The sequence below is a fragment of the Canis lupus genome, chromosome 5, assembly GCF_011100685.1.
Source record: "Canis lupus familiaris isolate Mischka breed German Shepherd chromosome 5, alternate assembly UU_Cfam_GSD_1.0, whole genome shotgun sequence".
Taxonomy (NCBI): Eukaryota; Metazoa; Chordata; class Mammalia; order Carnivora; family Canidae; genus Canis; species Canis lupus.
The window spans coordinates 5,621,470-5,644,183 of NC_049226.1; the positions used below are offsets into that span (position 1 = coordinate 5,621,470).

The 22,714-nt window shown below is 35.2% G+C and overlaps 1 protein-coding gene across 6 annotated transcripts in view; it reads left to right on the plus strand.

Moving 5' to 3' along the window:
- Positions 1-22,714, plus strand: part of ARHGAP32 (Rho GTPase activating protein 32) — a 291,250-nt gene that overhangs the window by 190,916 nt on the left and 77,620 nt on the right. For all 6 annotated transcript variants that reach the window (XM_038535656.1, XM_038535655.1, XM_038535653.1 and 3 more), the window contains 4 exons: positions 5,811-5,948; positions 7,823-7,915; positions 8,976-9,098; positions 10,890-10,967. In XM_038535656.1, coding sequence (XP_038391584.1) covers positions 5,811-5,948; positions 7,823-7,915; positions 8,976-9,098; positions 10,890-10,967 — 432 coding nt within the window. The remainder of the gene's footprint in view (positions 1-5,810; positions 5,949-7,822; positions 7,916-8,975; positions 9,099-10,889; positions 10,968-22,714) is intronic.

The following is a 22,714-nucleotide window of genomic DNA, read 5'->3' on the forward strand; positions in this document are numbered from 1 at the left end:
GACTTTTGGCTTTGTAAATTTTCTTTATTGATTTCCTGTTTTCAAGTTCACTGATTTCTACTATAATTTTTTAAATTTCTTCTGTTTACTTGGTTTTAAATTTTTTTAAAGATAGAATTGTAGATAAGAGTTTAGCTCTTTCTTCTTTTCTAGACTTCTAGGTGTCTCCCAGTTCTGGGGACAGTGGTCTGCCCTGTGACCTCATTTCTCTCATGGATCTCTGAAGATTTACTGATTTTTCATTTTGCTCAGCTTTTTTACTTGTTAGGATAGAATAGTGACCTCTAAGCTCCGTATATACTGGAAAAGAGATTGAAAATCCAGTTATTAACTTTTAACTTGACTGACCAGATCACTTTTGAAATGTGACTGAATCACAATGTGTTTTCATTGGGCTTCTTATTTTTATGTGGTACTTGATAAGACAAAGTTAGAGGAACTAAAAAAGTTGAACTTGTAGAACAAATGTAAAGGACAAAATGTATCTTAATGCCGCTTTTAAAAATATGTCTTAGATACTTATATAGGAAGAAATCCTAAGTAAGACCTAAGTAATCCTAAGAAAGACCTACCAATTTCTTTTTTATTTCTTTTAAGCAAAAAATCTTAGTGCAATAAGCCATTTAATGTATCACTTCAGAATGCACTCAAGGAAATTTCTTGACAAACTATTTGAATGAATGTGTTAAAGGTCTCAAAGGGCTAATAGTTACACCAAATAGTTTGGCTAGACATTCAGTATAATAGGTTTTGTTAAGTTTGGTAAGTACTATGATAATAGTATACAATATATTTTAGTAGAAAAATTGAGAAAGATTTGAATAGATAATTCTTAATAGAATTAAAGGTATCATTTTCATCTATTGGAAAATTTAAATGATTTTTTCAGTATTAGTGAAGATGCAGCAAAATAGGCACAAATAGTAAAAATTGGTACAACCTTTCCATTTTTAGAAATTGTGTGTGTGTGTTTTAACTTTTTATTTAAAACTAAATTTAGTCTTACAGAAAATTTGCAACAATGGCATAGAGAAATCCGATATATCCTGCACTTAGATTTGGCTGATATCACATTTTTAGGAATTTATTGTAAAGAAGTATAAGACATTGGAACATAGGCTTAAATACAGATGTGTTATTACAATCTTGTTTTCAATTATTGTGCTTTAATCTGGGAACTTCCCAAGTCTGTCAGATTGCACATTTCAATAGCTTTTCCAAAATCAATCTAGGTTAGTGACAGTATCATTATAATGTCCATGCATGTTAACAGTTTCAACCAAGCTAATATTTGCCTGTTATATGACAAGTATGTGACTAATATAGCATTTGAAAGATATTTTTGTGACAGCTATACCAGTGAGAAAAATGTCAGTACTGATAACCAGTGTAATGAATGATTGGCAGGCCATGTGCTCTGTGATTTACACGTATTATTTCATTTAATCTTCCAACAACCCCAGGTACTTTTAACTTTCTGAATTTACAGACGAATAAACTGAGATTTAAGAGAGTTACCTAGGTAGGTCACATGCTAGCAAGTAGCCCACAGTCTACTTTTATATTCTACATTACTGATTACCACTTTCCTCATTGTTTTCTTCTCTCTTCCCTCTATGTTTCACAATCATGTAGGTCTAGAAATCTGTTTTGTATGCTCAGGGGAAAGTGATATTCCAGGTACCAAAGGTTACCTTTTGTCTTAGTTTGGGGTGCTTTAACAAAGTATCATAGACTGGGTACCTTATAAACAATAGAAATTTATTTCTCACAGTTCCGGAAGCTGGAAGTCTGAGATCAGGAGGTCAGAATGGCAAAGATCTGGTATGAGCCATTTTTCAGATTGCAAACAGCTGACTTCTAGTAACCTCATGTGGCATAGAGGAGAAGCAGGTTCTTTTATGACTCCTTTAAGGGTACTAATCCCATTCACGAGGCCCCCACTGTCAAGACCTCATCTTATCCTAATTATTTCCCAAAGACTCCATTTCCTAATGCCATCATATCAGAGGATTGGATTTCTACCTACAGATTTTGAGGAGACATCTTCAGTCCCTCATATTTTAAATTATTTCAGAATATACTTCATTTAATAAGGAATGCTTAATGAAAAAGTATTAAAAGCGGTGCCAATTTCTGTTCTAAAAGTATCAGGTAGGAACAAATACAGTACTACATTTTCTTTTATATTGACCATTTTGCTCATTAGTCCATTGGCTCAAGAGGAGTAATTTTAAAAATGATATTAAAGTAAAATAAAATAAGGATATTAAATTTAAGATTTACTTTCTAAAACTAAATCTGATAACTCAGCCAATATGGAAAATAACCTGTGACATCTAAAGATATATTACCTCCCCTGGCTGAAACCCACATGTACTTAAAAGTAATCAGTAATAGTGTTCTTGTTTTTCATTTGAGTTTCTGAGCTTTTGGTGACCAGTCATTTGTTCTGCTAAATACCATGGAGGTTTGTTTTGAAACTCTGTTCTCGGGATCCCTGGGTGGTGCAGCGGTTTAGCGCCTGCCTTTGGCCCAGGGCGTGATCCTGGAGATCCGGGATCGAATCCCACGTCAGGCTCCCGGTGCATGGAGCCTGCTTCTCCCTCTGCCTATGTCTCTGCCTCTCTCTCTCTCTCACTGTGTGCCTATCATAAATAAATAAAAATTAAAAAAAAAAAAAAAAAAAAAAAGAAACTCTGTTCTCTAATTTTAGTATGTTTGGCCCAGAACAAACTCTTTAAATCAATAAAGAATAGAAATAACCAGCATGCACTCAGCCATTTCTGTTACCTGGTGCTCTTTTAATCACTTTACACTAATTTGCTTCATTAAATTCTTAAATAGCCAGGATTCACAATTAGGACATTCTGATCCTAGAGTCAAGTTCTTAGCTGTTTCTTTATTTTAAGAGGTAAATCTGTATATTTTCAGGATCTATGCAGGTTATGTAAATAAAGTAAGTGACTTGGTGTGGTAATTACTTGGACAAATTAGACTTTACTGTGCTGTACCTAAAGTATTCACATACATTTTTTAAAAACACTTTAGGCCAGGGGCACCTGGGTGGCTCAGTGGTTGAGCATCTGTCTTTGGCTCAGGTCATGATCCCGGGGTCCTGACATCGAGGACCCTGCAAGGAGCCTGCTTCTCCCTCTGCCTATGTCTCTACCTCTCTCTGTGTGTCTCTCATGAATAAATAAATAAATAAATCTTAAAAAAAAAAACACTTTAGGCCAAACCCAAATTAGAAGATAGGATAAATTTTAAAATACTATGATGATGGCGATAAAACTTTCTTGTCCAGATGACAATTAAATAATTTTATTTGACACGTATTTTAATTTCTGTTCTCTTACATACTTACCTGAGATTTTAAGTAAATTACTTAATTTGTGATTAGATCCATAGAGAAGGAAATAACATCTTGTTACTTGTTTTGGACAATGCACTGTGTACATCCATATATAGTAAAAGTATAAAATGCATTTATGCATGATAGCAATGCACATCAACTCCTGTCCTCACCTTTAGAAGAGGAACAAAAAAGAATGGGGCTTTGTATCTATAGTAATTGGGTCTTTATAAAAACATCTAGAGCTTTGAAACAAAAAAGTCAACATCTGTTTAATCTCTGTGATAGAGACATCAGTGTGTGATAAATTATTTTGTGTACTTTTCTGATATTTGAAGTGTTCCATAATTTGAAAAATTTGTGTATGAAAGAAAATAATTGCAACTATATGCTAAGTAAGTTTTTGGTTTTTTTCCCCTGCCTTTGTTGTTCATTTTTATTTTTGCCATCCAAAGGAACAAGTATTTAACCCACTGTGGTTTAGGAAATCTGTGGATTTGAAGGCAGTGGTAGAACTGAGAAAACAGAGCCTACTTCAGCAAAGAGTAAAGGAATGACTTTCCATAGCAGAAGAAACAGTACTTAAAGATCAGGGTGGCAAGAAAGGGAACAAACTCTCATAAACTGAATAAATGCAAGTGATTGAGCATAACTGGAAACAAAACGCATGGAGGAGTAATGACTGAGATCAGTGTATAAATTTGGGCAGAGCCTAAATGATGAAAGCCATGATATGTGCAAATATGTTTGGACTTCATCCTGTGGATCAGTGGCTCCCAGTTGAGGCTGATCATCAGAATTAACTGGATTCCATTTCAGACATTTCAGCCTCATGGAACTAGTATTTCTTAGAATAGTGACCAGGAGGACACTGTTCTTTAAAAGTCTCTTCCAGGGATCCCTGGGTGGTGCAGCGGTTTAGCGCCTGCCTTTGGCCCAGGGCGCGATCCTGGAGACCCGGGATCAAATCCCACGTCGGGCTCCTGTGTATGGAGCCTGCTTCTCCCTCTGCCTATGTCTCTGCCTCTCTCTTTCTCTCTCTCTCTCTGTGACTATCATAAATAAATAAAAATTAAAAAGAAAACATTAAAAAAAATAAAAGTCTCTTCCACATGTATTGTCTTACTTCATTCTAAAAACCTTCTCAGACAGGGAGTTGGTATTGTTCTCCATCTATATACTATAATTACTGTCCAGAGTAGGATTATACAAGTTTATTATGTTAGTTTTAGCATACCTGTGTTTAGAACTCAGCACGTCTTTCTCCTAGGAAGTGATACCTTCTGTTTCTGCCCCATTTGGCTACACTAAAAATGTTTCTTCAGTTCTGAGATGGATGCTCTGAAGGCTTTTTCCTGCAGTCCTTGCGGATTTTTTAATGAAATGAAAGCCTCTGTAAATAATTAGGTTAAATTGCAAAGCTAAATGGTGTGCAGTTGGGGACCTGCTCATCAGTGCTGACCATGGGAGCTTTTGAAGGATTTTTGATAGTGTGACCTGATAAGCTTTGTATTTTGTACTGGTGGGGATGGGATCAGGGGAGATCAGAGGTGAGGAGCAATAGCAGTTTTCCAATTAAGAAAGGATGTTCATCCTTACTAAAGCTTGAGTTATATATAGGAAGAGATAGAGTCAAAAGAAAACTAGAGGTAGAATGTAATAAATATGCTCTGTGAGTGGGATTTTCATTTTTGATGAGCTTGTGAGATTAGGCAAGGAAAGGGAGAAAGCCTGAGATTGCTGAGAGGGATAATGAGTTCTAGATAATATATGCATATTGAATGTGTATTGATGAGGACTTTGGTGGTTTTGATTTTATTGTCTTAATCATAGAAAATAGAAAATGTAAAAAAAAAAAAAAGAAAATAGAAAATGTGATAACTATCAATAGCTTGGTTTTATTTTTCCTTTAATTTTTGCTAATATCCAAAATTCTTTTATTCTTTCTGTGGGTTTAAGGTCACATGCTTTCTTACTATCTAGCAATTATTGTTCCCAAAGAGAACAATGGACTTTAACCAGCAGTAGAAGGAGGGTCAGTGGAGAGTTTTATTTTGTTTTCCATTATTGACCTTTTAATGTACTATAATTCACTAGGATGTTTTGGAGTTTCAACTATTTACCTGGGCACCTGGGTGGCTCAGTCAGTTGAGCACCTGAGTCTTTTGGCTCAAGTCATGATCTCAGGAGTTGTGGGGTAGAGCCTGGCATCAGGCTCCCTGCTCAGCAGGGGGTCCACTTGAAGGTCTCTCCCTCTGTCCCTGCCCCCCAGCTCATATGCTCTTTCTCTCTCTCTTTCAAATAAATAAATAAATCTTTAACTATTTACCTCTTTACTATCAAGTTGATAGAACTTTTCATTAGAAAATATCATGAATATAATATTGTAGAATAAGGCCTAATTCATAAGCATTTTCTAATACAAATTATAAGTGTCTTTTTTCCTTACCCCTAGGGCAAAAGTTGGATTGTTAAAAGAAGTTATGAAGACTTTCGGGTACTTGATAAACATCTTCATTTATGTATTTATGACCGACGATTTTCCCAACTCTCAGAGCTTCCCCGTTCTGATGTCCTGAAGGACAGTCCAGAGGTAAGCATTTAGTACTTGGCAGCAGTAATCACTGTATATAAATTAGCAGATAGTTTTGTCTGTATACTAAATAAAAGCTTATATTGAACACTCAGGATGATTCCTGGAATTATTTATTTCGTAACTGAAAAATTAGTAATGCTATGTAGAATGTTTAGAATTAAAATAGGTTTAGTGTGTAATTTTATTAAAAAATTAATAGCTTATACACGCTATGTATATGAACAGACCATTCTTCAAAGAGAATATAAAATAATGGAAAAATGTTGACCTCACTAATAATTAGAGAAAGGCATAGTTTATGATGGCATTCCATGTCTGTGCCCTTACCTTCACTCCTGCCAAATTTCTAGTAAAAATAGAAAAGATTTCCAAAAAACTTAAATGGGAAGAGATTCTTTATAACATCAGAAAATAAAAACCATCAAAATTGTGAAGAATCTTTGAAAGAAAGATGGAGTAAGATTTATGGGGGTGCACAAATACAGCATAAAAAAACATGTACAAGAGAATTGAAGAAGACAGGTAAACTAGAAATCTTGATCGTAAAAGTTAAATAAGTAAGATAACTGAAAAGAGCAAACAGGGCTTTCAGAAGCATGATTACTATCCTCAGGGAGGAAGTGAGGCATTCAGAGCAGAGTTTTATAAAAAAAAAAAAATCAGAGATTTTAGAAATGAACAGGTACTTATTTAAATTAATTTTAGTCATAGCAAACCTGAATCGTTGGACTGTGTGCAAAATGGACATGGATGAAAATAACAATAGTGAACTGGGAGAGCAACCTTTATAAGACCATAGCCCCAGAATGGAGAAAAGGATGAAAAGTTGTGAGAGAACAGTTGAGAATCATGGAGAATAGATCCTGAAGTTCCTACTTCCCTCTCTTAGGAGTTCTAGCAGGATACAGTAGATGGAAGTAACTAAAAGTTAATAGAAGAAAGTCCCTAAAACTAAGAAAAGGCATTTTTCAGATCAGATGGGCCCAGTAAGTGCTAAGTATGATGACTGAAAAGACACACATCTGGAAACAGTATAGTGAAATTTCAAAATGCCAACACAGAGAGAAAACCCAAAAAGCTTTCAGAGAGCAAAAAACATACTTTCTTAAAAGAACAAGAATCATACTGGTTCTCCTCAGCAGCCACAATGGATGTTTGAAAGACTGCAGATACATTTCAGGTCCTGAGTGGAAGCCATTTAAAATCTCTAATTAATTCCAAGGCAATTAAGTAGTAGGACAAAGTAGAGACCTCCTCAGTCATGCAAGAACTGACACGGCAGCAGGGTCTCAGGAATGTCTTAAAACCACAGATTCTTTTGTATCATAGGAAACCTCTAAGTTCATCTCTGTTTCCCATCTCTACCTACTTGTCACATTTTCCCTTCTCAGGTTGTCTCAGGACATGGCCACTGCAGAATGATCCCAAGTTTTTAATCTCTTTTTTTAACACAGCTGGCAGAATGAGTTGAAATTTTGTATCATAATTCCTAATTCCTGCAGTAACTCTTGTTAGGCCAGCTAATGTTCAGTCACATTTCTGGACCAAGCCACATTTGTCTCTGCTATAATTATCTTTTTGTATTTTCAGCATAAGAATACAGATGGCAGTAGGGATAGAAGCTATACAGTGGTATGACCCCTTATGATTAGAAGCTAGCAGTTAAGGTTCTTCACAAGACAGGAGATTTCTATATAAGTGCTTGTGGTTTCACTTTATAGAAGTCTCAACCTTCTGTGAAGAATCTCATAGAACTATTAAAATGCCTAAAAAATCTGCAGATTTTTCTCCCAGTAACAACCAGTTTATACCAGTTACTTAGAGTGCTGTATCGACTTTGAGTTACCACTGAATCTTCTTTTTCTCTTTAGTCTGTTACTCAGATGCTTATGGCTTACCTATCCCGCCTTTCAGCTATTGCTGGCAACAAGATCAATTGTGGACCTGCCCTTACTTGGATGGAGGTATTATCTAATTGACCTTTTATCAGAATTTATTTTTAAACTGTCTACTTAAAAAATTTAACTTTAATTAAAGTTGTATAGCTATCGAGTTTCAGGTATCAAAGAAATGGAGTTTATTCTCATTTTTTTGAAGGATAGATAATGTGATACATTAAGGTTTTTTAATATTTTATTTATTTATTCATGAGAGAGAGAGAGAGAGAGATAGGGGCAGAGACACAGGCAGAGGGAGAAGCAGGCTCCATGCAGGGAGCCTGATGTGGGACTCAATCCCGGGTCTCCAGGATCATGCCCTGGGCTGAAGGCAGCGCTAAACCGCTGAGCCACCCAGGCTGCCCCATTAAGGTTTTTTTTAACCCAAATCTATCCTTCTTTGAGAATCCAGTAAACTAATTTAAATATATCTTGTGAATTGCAATGGCACTTCTTATATTGGTGTTTAATGTATTAATGTGTACATTTAGCAAGGTATATAAATATATGTATAAATATACATGTAATTTACTTGGTAATTGAAAATATTTTTCATTTTTTTATGAACAAGAGAAAATTCACCTTTTAAAGAGTCCAATTTAAGATTAAGTATTGAATATTATCATATCCAGAAAATATGTTAGATATTTCTTCTTAATTTGCACATGTAAAGTTATATTATTCTCTTCTTCCAGTGGAAATTGAGAAGATAAGATGGAGAATAGAAAGAATATGGAACTTAGAGCCAGGCCTACTTACATTGAGATATTGGCTCTTCCAATATTGGTTGTGTGATCTTGGACAAATTATTTAATTTCTCATAGATTACATAATCTCTTTTAGCTTTAGCATCTTCATCTTTAAATGATGATAATGATGATAAGTACCTTTTAGAGTTATGAGGATTAAATCATATTCTTTGCACAGCAAAATGACTGACATACCTTAAATAATAAATAGTAGTTGTGTTTTTAAGATTCTTTGGGTTATGGTTTCTCTAAATAAAATTGAATCTCTTTCATAGATAGAGAAATTTTTGCAAGTCCCATATCTTTAACCATCTCATAGTTGATTTTCTTTGTTATAGATTGATAATAAGGGAAATCATCTTCTAGTTCATGAGGAATCATCCATTAACACTCCTGCTGTTGGTGCTGCCCACGTTATCAAGAGGTATACTGCTCGGGCCCCTGACGAACTGACTTTAGAGGTAAATAACTAAAGACTCTGTGTGTCAACTCAGGCCCTTTTGCCATACAGCCTGGAATGCCATCTGTTTGTATTTAAGAACCATACTCATCCTTGAAAATTTGGCTTATGTCTCCCCCGTTTCTTCTAGGAAGTCATCCTTGATCTTCTCCCTACTTCATGCAAATGCATATCCCCAAATAGCCTGGATTGGCATTTCTTTTTTCTTTCTTTTTTTTTTTTTTTTAATTTTTTAAAATTTATTTATGATAGTCACAGAGAGAGAGAGAGGCGCAGAGACACAGGCAGAGGGGGAAGCAGGCTCCATGCACCGGGAGCCCGATGTGGGATTCGATCCTGGGTCTCCAGGATCACGCCCTAGGCCAAAGGCAGGCGCCAAACCGCTGCGCCACCCAGGGATCCCTCTTTTTTCTTTCTTAATTACTTTATTTCTTTCTCTCTTTCTCTTTCTTTCTTTCCTTCCTTTCCTTCCTTTCCTTCCTTTCCTTTCTTTCTTATTTTATATTTAAGTAATCTCTACGCCTGCTTTGGGGTTCAAACCCACAATCCTGAGATTGAGTCACATGCTCTACTGACTGAGCCAGATAGGCACCCCTCTATCTGACATTTCACTTATTACACTCAATTATAATTGCTCTCCTATTTATCTCCATGATCTTCTTGAGAGCCAAGTCTCAGTCTTTTGTCTTTGTGTTTTTAGTACCTAAAAATGATACCCAAGGATACTTTCTTCTCATTGTTTATTTATAGATTGAGTTAAAGAACAGATGAAAAGTGAAATGAACATTTCTTGCTATCAGATGCAAAGGAGGGGAATTAAAAATGCTAACAGTTATTCGGCTTAACAAAAAACAATATAAATTTTTAGGTTTTTTTTTTTTTTAATTTTAGGTTCTATACACAAAGGAATGTATGTCTTAAAAGATGCTGTGTCTGTTAGCAAATGTGGCTTTGTGAAGATGACTCTTTCATGGCCTGAAAAATTAGTTGTTAATATACAAAGAAAAATTCTAAAAGCAACATGTATACCATGAAGTACTTGACTACGTTTTATCTCAGAACTCATCACTTATTTTGGTTGAAGAGTGAAACTTCTGTTAAGTATATTGTTAAAAACTATTATTATGATTTTTATATTTGTGATTTTTGTAAAGGTTTGTATAAACTCACTAGTTTGTTTTTTTAGAGTGAAGAAAGTAAGATCTTTGGTGGAAATGTTATATTGTACCATCTATTGAAAAAGGTGTAGTTGCCATAAAATTTTAAACTTACTAAGAATAACCAAGTAATTATTGACATTGCATGCCTTTGTTAAATGATTAAAGAAAATATATCAAGTGCTCAGCATAGTACGTGGCACTTGATAAGCACGCACTAAATGTGTATTAATAAACATTGTGGTTGTTCCAAATATGAGTATTTTAACCTGCCCCTCATAAGTGGGTCTGATCACTTTTAGTAACAGTAACAATATTTTAACAGAAGTAGTGATGATGGTATGATGCTTGGCATTCAAAAATCGTATGCTATATATTTGGCTTTCTGAAGTTACTGCACATATGTTAGTTGGATCCCAGTCTTTATGCTGCTTAACTCTTTTTAGACCTCTTCTTTACAAATGGTTAAGATTATTAAATTTTTTACTGAAAAAAGTGTCAAGTTTTTCTAGAAAATTAGCCAGAGAATAAGGATTCTACTTCAACTTTTTGTTCTAGCTCAGATTTAAATTCTAGGCATAACAGTTGGTTTAAAATTTGACTAAAAATATTTCACTTAAAATTTTTTCTTGTAGGTGGGAGACATCGTTTCTGTTATTGACATGCCCCCAAAAGTGTTAAGTACGTGGTGGAGAGGCAAGCATGGATTTCAGGTAGGCAACAAAGAACTAGGTGTGAAGAAGTTAAAAAAAATTGTTTATTCTTCAGTAATATTTCTCTTTACAGCATGTACTGGCAGTGGACTTTGTCAGGAGAAGTAGAAAAATATATATGATATTAAACTTGGATTTCCTTTTCTCTAGTTACTCTTGTAGTTGTTTTATCTCCTTCATCTTTTTAAAATGGTGATATAACCAAAGTATGAACAGAATCATAGACCTGATGACCACTTTTAGATTATCAGGTCTGTGACTCTGCCTTGCTTTTGGTATTGGTTTTAAATCATGATTCATATGTATTTTCTAGTTTCTAGAATTAAGTCCATTTGATCAATATTTTTCCTTACAAATGTAACTGTTAATTTGAACAATATGTTAATTCAGACCAACAGCAGCATCTGAAGCAGTCTCATTTCTTTTTTATATATATGCCTAAATCATTTGAGAACTGATTCTGACAGCTTTAGATTGAGTAATATCCATTTCCATGGGATTTACATGTTTTCTTTAATATGTCAGAACTATCCTTAGAGGGGCATCTGAAAATACCTTAAAATTGCATCTTTAGTATTTAACCTATGGATTTATTGTGGTCTTTTTATAAGTGTCCTAAAATGCTACATAAATAAAATGTGCATGCAATATAGCTAGAAATGTTGTATACATTTCTTGAGCTTTAACTACATATTAAATAGAAATCACTATTAGGTTTTTATAAAATGTGTCTTATTAAACAATAATCATACTGTTTAAAGCAGTATAGCATGGTGGTTAAGAGCACAGGCTTTGGTGCCAGATTTCCTGGGTGTTGTGCTGTGTTACCTTGAACATGTTAATTTTACTTCTCTATGCCTCAGTTTTCCTCATTTGTAAAATGGGGATTGTAGGACTCTTCATTGTTTCATAAGATTATGGTAAAGATTAAATGTGTGAGGATAAAATATGTAAAGTACATAGAATAGGCCTGATGCATATTTTCCACTCAAAAAATGTTGATTTTTAAGTTTAAATGATTCTGTGTGTTTTTTTTTAATGAATTTAACTTTATCTACCCTTTTGTCTATTTTAAAAGCATTTGTAGCATTTGTAGGTGATTAAGACCAGTAAATCATATCCATATTATACTACAAATTTTCTTATTTGGGTGATTGGGGTCTTTCATATGTGCTCTTCTTTCTTAATTGCTATGCATAATTGGTACTTTTGATTAAATATAAAGCTAAATAGAAGAGTAGGATTATCTTTTCTCCTATTAAGGGGTCACTTCTCCATGTTCATAAACTTTAGAGCCGGGAAGATAATAAAAAAATAAATTTGGCTTTCAGATGGCAGTTACGTTTCTTGATATTTCTGCCTTATAATCTTAGACAAGTCATCTGCTTTCTTTGTACTTTAGTTTCTTCTTAATTGGAGAGTTCCACTTAACAATCTCTCACAGGCCTTCTCAACATTTTCCTTCTATTGTAAAAATGGTAGCAGGTGTTCCCTTCTTTCATACGACAAATATTTATTGAGAGCTAACTCTCTGCTAGGTATAGATTTATCCTCCTCTTTTATTTAGAGTCACACAACTTAGTTTCTTGCCTAAACAGACTATTTTTTTAAAAAAATTAATATATAAATTAACAATTGTTAAAAATTAGCTTATTGCCAAAACAAATTATTTAAAATAAAAACAGATTTTTAAGTTTAAAGGATCTATTTGTAATTGATAAAGGTTTTTTACATAGCATTGCTATGTTTTTCATTCTAATTGGTTTTAGAAGGACAATCATTTCTGTTGAAAGCATGTTGGAAAATATGGATTTGAGGCGTTGATTGTGTTGGGGGGGGTGTCACCCATAAAACTAGGAGCTGTCTTTAAATGTCACTGTCAAAACTTCATTTATAAAAGGAATCTAGTACTTTAAGGAAATAATCCACACAATTCATTCTTCCTTGATGTTCCTAAACACTTGTCCATTTGTAAGATTGCCTCATGGTTTATTGCAGGGGGAGGTGTGAGTGAGAAAGTTTGTATGAGGGACGCCTGGGTGGCTCAGCAGTTGGGTGCCTGCCATTGGCTCAGGGTGTGATCCCAGGATCTGGGATTGAGTCCCACATCAGGCTCCCTGTGAAGAGCCTGCTTCTCCCTCTGCCTATGTCTCTGCCTCTCTTTCTCTCAGTCTGTGTCTCTCATGAATAAATAAATCTTAAAAAAAATCTTAATAAAAAAAGTTTGTATGGAGCATCTGTTATGTGCAAAGTATTGCTGGGCACTTTATATACAATGTTTTCTTTAATCTTCACAAAACTATTAACACCCTTTTTTTGGAGGGAAGATAGTTTGAAAGGGTTAATAAACAACCAAGATGCCAAATCAGTAAGTGATGTAGTAAGGAACTCAAATTTATGTCTGCTCAGTCACTCAGTCATTGCCCAAGGAGCACCAAGCATGATTTCTGCATTTACCCTCATATTATGAACTTTATCCTCAGTTTTCTACCCTATAGAAAGGAACATCTTCCCTTTTCAGCCAGCAGGGAATGCTGTAAAAGTTAACCAACAAAGCATGATTAACTAATAAACCATACAGGTTTACTGGTGGAAACATTGCTGTTACCATGTGTTATGTTTTTATGTAATGATTAATATATTGTAGCTGGGGGAAAACTCCTCTTCATGCTATTTGTGATGTTCTCTACCTGTGTTCGGTATTTTTAATTGGTGAGCATATGCCCTTCCTTACTTTGTTGAGAGAGGAAGATAATTAAAATTTATTCCATATATATGATAATTACAGATGAGATCCCTGATTTTTAATATGAAATAACTAGAATAATGGCTTAGTCCACTGGTTTTCATATATATATATACATATATATATATTAATTTAGATTCAGTTAACCAGGATATAGTACATTATTAGTTCCCACATACTTTTTTTAAAAATGTTTGTTTATTTATTTATTTATTTATTTATTTATTTATTTATTTATTTATGATAGTCACAGAGAGAGAGAGAGAGAGGCAGAGACACAGGCAGAGGGAGAAGCAGGCTCCATGCACCGGGAGCCCGATGTGGGATTCGATCCCGGGTCTCCAGGATCGCGCCCTGGGCCAAAGGCAGGCACTAAACCGCTGCGCCACCCAAGGATCCCCCCACATACTTTTTTAACTCTGAATTGTTAATCAGACAGAAACTTACATACAACCTCAGTGTGAGAAAAGGCAACAGTGGAATTGCCCTGGTTAGTTGAGTCAGGCACCCTGGGTGTTAAACCCTGTGGAGTATGTTTGATTGACCTTCCTTGGGCATCCTGCAGCATCTCAGAGGAGCCTCAGTAGAGCTGTGTACAAATATCACCACTGGAAAACCACTTGTTTAGGTTACCAGTATACCTTAGTTTATGTAGTGGATGTATTACATCTCAGACTATTTTATAATTTTAATTTTTAGGGATCCCTGGGTGGCGCAGTGGTTTAGCGCCTGCCTTTGGCCCAGGGCGTGATCCTGGAGACCCGGGATCGAATCCCACGTCGGGCTCCCAGTGCATGGAGCCTGCTTCTCCCTCTGCCTGTGTCTCTCTGCCTCTCTCTCTCTCTGTGACTATCATGAATAAATAAATAAAATCTTTAAAAAAAAAATAATTTTAATTTTTAAAAGCCAGTTCACATTCTAAAAATGTTAGAGAAACTTGGTTTTTATAAGAACATTTTAAAAAAGATTTTATTTGTTTTAGAGAGAGAGTGTGAGCAGAGGGAGGAGCAGAGGGAGAGGGACAAGCCAGTTCCATGCCAAGTGCAGAGCCTGATGTAGGGGCTGGATCTCACTACCTTGAGATCATGATCTGAGACAAAAATCCAGAGTCAGACACTGGACTGACTCAGCCACCCAGGCGTCCCCATAAGAACATTTTTTATGTGACTTTTTTTAGAAGGATAATATTCAGATTTTAAAATTTCTCTATGTAAATTATGTCTGAATTCTTAGAATTTCATATATTATGGTATAGATGAGTGATACTAGTTCAGAATGCAAATAATCACAAATATTACTTAGGTGAGTTTTTTTTCCTACTGAGTATTGCTATTCGGAAGGTTCATCTCTTCCTTCTTTTTTATATTAGGTGCTGTATTAGTTGACTGGGTCTGCTATAGCAAAATACTGTAGACTGGGTGACTCGAATAATAGGGATTTATTTTGTCAGGCATTCTGGAGGCTGAAGTCCAAGATCAAGGTGTTGTTAGAGTTGGTTTATTCTGAGGTCTCTCTGCCCAGCTTACCTTCTCACTGTGACTTCACATGCTCTTTCCTCTTGTGTGCACATATCCCCAGTATCTCTGCCCGTGTCCTAATCATCCCTTCTTATAAGGACATCTGTCAGATTAGCATAGGCACACTCATATGACCTCACTGAATCTTAATTACCTCTTTAAAGACCCTGTCTCCAAATACAGTCACATTCTCAGATACTGGGGGTTAGGGCTTCAACATATGAATTTGGGGGCGGGGGATATAGAATTCAGCCCATCATAGGTGCCAACCAGCCCTTTAGGGCTGGTTGGAAGGCCCTTCAGGGACCCTCTCACACAGACTTGATAAGGAGCAGGGACCTAACTGAGCCAGCGGTCCTCTAGGCTCCTAGCAGGCACAGCTTAGAGGCATTGGCCATAACTGCTGAGAGTTTGAGGGCTTTGGGAGGAAGGAGCCCTGGAAATGGCTGTTCCATGGGTGCTCTGCCCCTCAGCTCCCATCCTCAAGTAGCAAGGAGGCTGGGCAGCATCTGACGGAGCCCCTCTCATTCTCACAGGTTGGTATCGGGTAACTTACTGCATTCATGGAAGAAGGTCCTCTTGACTCTGAGCACCATGCCCATGGCAGAACAAGGAAAGCAAGTAGTCCTTAGTGTTCTCCTCCAGACCTCTTAGATGCATGGTAGATTCAGAGCCCAGCCAGATTCCCTGAGTTCTAGGAAGGTTTCCTGGAGGAGGTGACTTTGGAATGCAGTCTTATACATTTCTTCTAAGGACAGGATGTCCAGATGACCAGGACACACAAGTTAGACATGAAACAGCCTGTAGCTAACTCAACTGATCTGAACATACAGATGGACTTTGTGAACTGTGCTTTGTCATTGGACCATGAGGGAGGACATACCAGGGCAGGAAACCTGTGCTAATAATGTAGGGGTGGGCTTGACTTTGAGGTAGCTTCCAGTAGTTTTTCCTGGGGATCAAGACCATTTAGAGCTGATGGTTTTCAGGAGACAGAGTGAAGAGGAGCAAGGATGTGGGTCACTGCTTCCCAGTATGGAAGCCAGCTCTGGTGTATATCATACTCTAAGCACTGCTGGAGAGCTTTTTGGAAACGTGATCTTCAGTATGCAGACCATGTGCATCTCCACTTGCAGGTCTGCTTAACTTGATGTGTTTATGATTGGTGTTACACGGACTCCACTTTTTCTTTTCTTAGAGTGGTATGTGTTTGTGGTCTCCTTTCTGGCTCACTCTCAAGGCAGGACAAGGTGGAGGCGTTAGTGTGCCTTTCCTTTGTATTGCTGTGAACTCATGCTGTGCAGTTGCTGGGTTATCACTTTATTTTATTATTATTTAAGAAAATAATTAATAGACCTTAATTTTTAGTACAAATTTACAGAATAATTGAGCAGATAGTATACAGAGTTTCGTATAATCCCCCATCCCCCAACGGATATATATATAGTTTCTCCAATTATTACATCTTGCTTTATAAATTCATTGTGTAAAATTGCCAATATGGTGATTTTTATTGGCCACCAGCTGATTTGCAGAGATTATAGACAGAACAGAGTAAGTACTGTTTCTAGAAGAGTTGCCTGATGATCTGATGCTCCTCAGATCTTGGCCAAAATCACATGGATACAGAATATATGTATATATATATGTATATATATATGTATATATGTGTGTGTGTATATATATATATATATATAATACAGAATGTCAGTTTACATCCTGCCCCACAACGATTGCAATAGTTTTGGGGATTGCTGTTTTGTTATAAATAAACCAAATTTCATACACTATCATTAACTATAGCTCATTGTTTACATTAAGATTCAGTCTTTGTGATATATAGTTCTGTGGGTTTTTTTTAAATTATTTATTTATTCATGAGAGACAGAGAGAGAGAGAGAGAGAGAGAGAGAGAGAGAGAGGCAGAGACACAGGCAGAGGGAGAAGCAGGCTCCTCACAGGGAGCCCGATGTGGGATTCGATCCTGGGTCTCCAGGATCACGCCCTGGGCTGAAGGGAGACACTCCACTGCTGAGCCACCCAGATGTCCCCTGTGGGTTTTAATAAAGGCATAATGATATGTATCAACCATTACAGCTTCATACAGAGTAGTTTTGCTGCCCTAACCCCTGTGCTCTACCTTTTCATCCTTCTCTCCCCATAACCCCTGATAACTACTAATCATTTACAGTCTCCATAGTTTTGCCTTTTCCAAAACATCATGTAGTTGGAGTCATATAGTATGTAGCCTTTCCAGTTTGGCTTCTTTCACTTAGCAGTTTGCATTTAAGGTTCTTCCATGTCTTTTCATGGTTCAGTAATTCCCTTTTTGTCACTAATATTAATTGTTATGAATGTGCCAGAGTTTATTTTTCCATTCATTATTAAAGGACATCTTGGTTGTTTCAAGTCTTTGGCAGTTATTAATAAAGCTGCTATAAACATCCATATGCAGGTTTTTGTGTGGATATAAGTCTTCAGCTCCTTTGGGTAAATACCAAGGAGCGCAGTTGCTGGATCATATGGTAAGCCTATGTTTAGCTTTGTTAAGAAACCACCAAGCTGTCTTTCAAAGTGGTTGTCCCATTTTGCATTCCTACCAGCAATGATATTGTTCAGCATTCTCACCAACATTTGATAGTTCTCAGGTTTTTTTTTTTTTTTTTTTTTTTTGATGGGGGGGGATTTTAGCCTTTTTTTTTTTTTTTTGAAACCAAACACAAATACTTTTTATTTATGGGATATCATTTTACATCAATTCCATTAAAACCTAAAACCAGTTTGCTGTACTCAAGTTAGGTGGCATAACAGTGTTTTAGTTAAGCTGGAGTCACAGGTTTATGGACGTAATGCAGATACCGACGACACAAAGCGTTCACAGTTACAGGTTGGCTGCTGTCCGTTTAACAGTAACCCCCAGGGGAAAGGTTTTTTTATGATAAAAAGCAACCCACGTTTTGGTCTCATTTACAGACACCCAACATTTAGTTGGTCAATGGATTCTATACATTTATTATACAACATATGAAAGAATAAAAGATAAGGCTTACAGAGGCTTATTGTTCAGCATTCTCACCAACATTTGATAGTTCTCAGGTTTTTTTTTTTTTTTTTTTTTGATGGGGGGGGATTTTAGCCATTTTAATAAGTGTGTAGTGGTATTACATTGTTATCTTAATTTGCAAATAAAATCCAGGTTACAGCATTTAATAATATACTTAAGGGTGTTTTACTGCTGTCTTTCTTTCTTCTATTATAAGTAATTATTCCTTTACCTCTGATTTTCAAACTTTAGTATACTCAAAAGTCACCTGGGGAATCTTGTTAAAGTGTAAAGTGCAGGAACTAAGCCCAAAAATTCTCTCAGTGGTTGTGCGATAGGATGTAAAACCACATTTTTATCTGTCATTCTGGCCCAAGTATTCTCAGACAACTCTTCTAGAAGCATTGCTTGTTCTGTGCTGTAGGTAAGCTCTGCACATCATCTGGTGGTTGATAAAGATTTTGCCAAGTTCTAGTTTGTGTATTGTTTTAGACCATAATTTAGCTGTGGGAACAGAAGGATTAGTTCATCCATGTGTTTTAATTATACCGTGACTCTGTTTCTTTTCTTAAACTTCTGGGAGTAGGAAGTGTGAAATTATATTAACTATAGTAATTTGAAATTCTGAAATCTGTTTTTACTTTGTTTCCTAAAGTATATACTGAATCTTTTACCTTTGTTTTATGAAGTGTTTCATCATAGAATGTACGTAAGCATAAAAACACAAAACACAAAAACCACAGCTATTTTATTTTCTCATTTTTAAAACTAAATGGACTCAGATTTTGTGTCTGGCTATAGACCCTTCTTGGAAAAATGAGGTAAGATGTCTGGAGAGCCCTTTTTCTTAGGTAAAAGTCATAACACAATTATAAAATGTTAGTGTCTTTGAGGATTATTTGTTTGTATAGGCAGTATCTCAGAGTTTCATCTGGGAGCTGTTAGCATCAGAATGATTGGAAAAACATGTTAAAACTAGGGATTACCAATTAGAATCTTAGGGGATGGGGACAGGATTAAGAGGTTTATCAAGTTCTTTAGATAATTATGAAGCCAAAATATGATAACCATGGAGCAGCCTCCCATTGTTTATCCTGTACATAGATAAAAGAAGAAATTAGACACAGTTTAGCAAATGTTCTCTTTTCCAACTTGGAAATTTTTCTTTTCTTTTTTTTAATTTAAATTTGATTTGCCAATATAAAGCATAACACCCAGTGCTCATCCCATCAAGTGCCCGAGGAAATCTTTCTTAAAACACGTTTGGGATGCACTTAATTTAATGGATAGAATACCACTTAGAGATTGATAGGATTTTATACAGTTCACGTTCTCTTAGTTCTCCCCAAGATGTTAAAGGATCAGCTTTTTAATTTTTCATAGTTGCCCTAGAGTGTCATGCAAGTATCCTTGTGCACAAATATGAGAGAAGCAATTCTTGAATAAAACAGTGTCCTTACCTCAGGAGTTTAATGTTGTTCTAAATAACTTATTTTCAGAAAAGTATTACTTATTCAAAGGGATGATATTTGGAAGCCTGTCCCTTGTAGTAGTTCAATGGAGGAAGGAGGTTTACCTGTGCATTTATAAAAAGACCATTTATTTATTTATTTATTTAAAGACCGTATATTTACATATGGGATCCAAAGCTGTGCCTTTTCATTACTTAGTATTAGATGGGGCACAGTACTTCCTCTCTTGCTTGATTTTGGGAGATCATATAAATTTTCATTTATAATGTTAAATAACTTCAAGGAAAGGGAGTATGTGAATAAAAGCAATTGTAAGACTTCTTCAGTGCTTCTTAAGTGCACTGTTCTAAGTGCTTTCATTGACCTTTAATTCTTACAGCTCTGTGAAGAAGGTACTGTTACCTCCTACTGATGACAAAACTAAAGCATGGAGTAAAACAACTAACCCATTGTTATTCTGCTGTTTAATACCAGAGCTTAGATCAAATCCTAGATATTCTGGGCAAAGAAGAGATCATGGTAGTAATTTAATGAACCAGTGGTGGCTTGTACTTGTTGACTTGTAGGAATCATAGGTTTCTTTAGCAGCAAGAATGATAGTGGATCATCTCATCCTAACCTGTCATTTAAAAATTACAGAAATCTAGAGACAAAAGATTTAGAAAAATTGTTTTGATTCACAAAGACAGTACATACTGGTACAGCCAGGACCAGTTTGTAAGCTTGGTGAGTTCCAGTTCTGTATTTTTTTCCTCCTTGAATCATAAAAAGATACAAATTTTCCTAAATTATTTTTCATATTTCTTGTTGCTGTTTTTATTTTTCTCATTAGTGCAATTGCCATTAGCAACTGCCATTGATACCTTATATTTGTTTCTTGATAACCTTTTGCTAATTTATAACATCAAAGCATGTCCTACCAAATGATATTTAAACATTCAGTTTCATGGAAATTATTGACAAAATGGCCTAGATCAGTAGTTCTTAACCTTAAGCGCTTCATACCTTCATTATAATAAATATTTTCTAAAATCCTTCCATATTTATGAAATGAAATTTATAGATGATGTAACTACATACAAACTAACAGATTTTCAAAGAAAGTAATATAATTTTTGACATATAATACAGAAGAAATACAAGTATGTTGTGTATATAAAATATACAATATATATTTGAAATATAAATATTTGGGAAAACTCCATGAAAATCTTTAATTCTAAGTGTAGTCCATAGACTAGCAGCATTAACATCAGTCAACAAATACAATAAAATCTATTTATAATAGAGATGAAACACTTGGTGATATATCTGAAAGACAATATGAAAGAGCTCAACTAAGAACAGTAAAGTATTTTTGAGAAAAATCAAAGAATATCCAAAGAAGGGAGCAATATAATTTATAATTTATGTGTGGGTTGGAAGTCTTTACATTGTTAAGATGTCATTATTCTCCACATAGATCCCAGTCAAAATCTCAGCAAAGTTTTTTGTAGAAATTGATAAGCAAATTAATTCATATAGAAATACAAAGGAGCTAGAATAGAATAGCTAAGATAAATTTGAAAAACAACCAAGTTGGAGAACTAACATTGATTTGAAGACTAACTGTAAAGGTACAGTATCAAGAGAGTATGTTATTAATGGAAGGATAGACAAATAGAATAATGGAACAGAATAGAGTCCAGAAATAGACCCATACATACATGAACATACGATTTTCAACAAAAGTTCAAATCAATTCAGTGAAAAAAACATGGTCTATTTTACATATAGTATTGGAACAGTTGTTCATATGAACAAATGTTCATATGCTTGCATTACAAAACAAAACAAAACACTTTGATTTGTTTCTTAAACTGTCTGCAAAAATGAGCTCAAAATGAATTATATACCCAAATATAAAGCTTAAAGTACAAAGCTGCTCAAAGAAAACATAGGGAAAACTTCTGTGACTTTGGGTTAGGCAGAGATTTCTTAGATGCAACATGAAATAAACAATTCATAAAATAATAGTTTGAATTTCATCAAGATTGGAAACTTCTCTTTGAAAGAAATTACTGGTGAGACAATAAAAAGAAAGCTACAGACTGGGAAAAAATATTGGCAGTTATTATTGGCAGTAAAATTTTGAGTATGTTCTGACAAAGGACTTATATTCAGAACATACTTATTAAGAAACAGAACTCAATTTTAAAAGTAGGCAAAGATCGAAACACTTCACTGGAAAGATATGTCAAATAAACACATAAAGACATGCTCATTGTCATTAGTTATTAGAAAAATGCAAATTAAAATGACAGTGAGATATTGCTACATACTTATTAGAATGATGAGGCTGTGGAAGGATTGAAACAGGGTTGGTGAGAATGTAAGATACTACTATTTGGAAAACAGTCTATCAGCTTCTTAAATTAAGTAGACACCTACTACATGATCCAGCCATTCCACTCCTAGATTATTATCCAAGAGAAAAAGAAAGCCTATATCCATATGAAAACTCATATATGAATGTTCATAGAAGCTATTTATATAATAGCCCCAAACTGGAGACATATTTTATCAACAAATGATTAATGGGTAAACAAATGATGCTGTCTTTACAATGAAATATTACTCAGGAATAAAAAGGAATGAATTGCTGATCCATACAACAACATCAGTGGTCCTCAGAATAAGTATGCTGAGTGAAAGAAAACAGATAACAAAACAGTACATTCTTTTGACTCTATTCAAATACAATTGTAGGAAATGCAAAGTAACATAGAGAGATAAAAAGTAGATCAGTGGTTGCCTGGTGAGCAGGGACAGGGGTTGGATAGGGAGAGGGAGAGATTACAAAGAGATAAAAGGAAACTTTTTTTTAGGTTGATGAATACATTCAGAATCTTGACTGTAGTTATAGTTTTATAGGTGTCAGAACTTATCAAAATGTATACATTAAATATGTACAATTTATTGTCAATTAT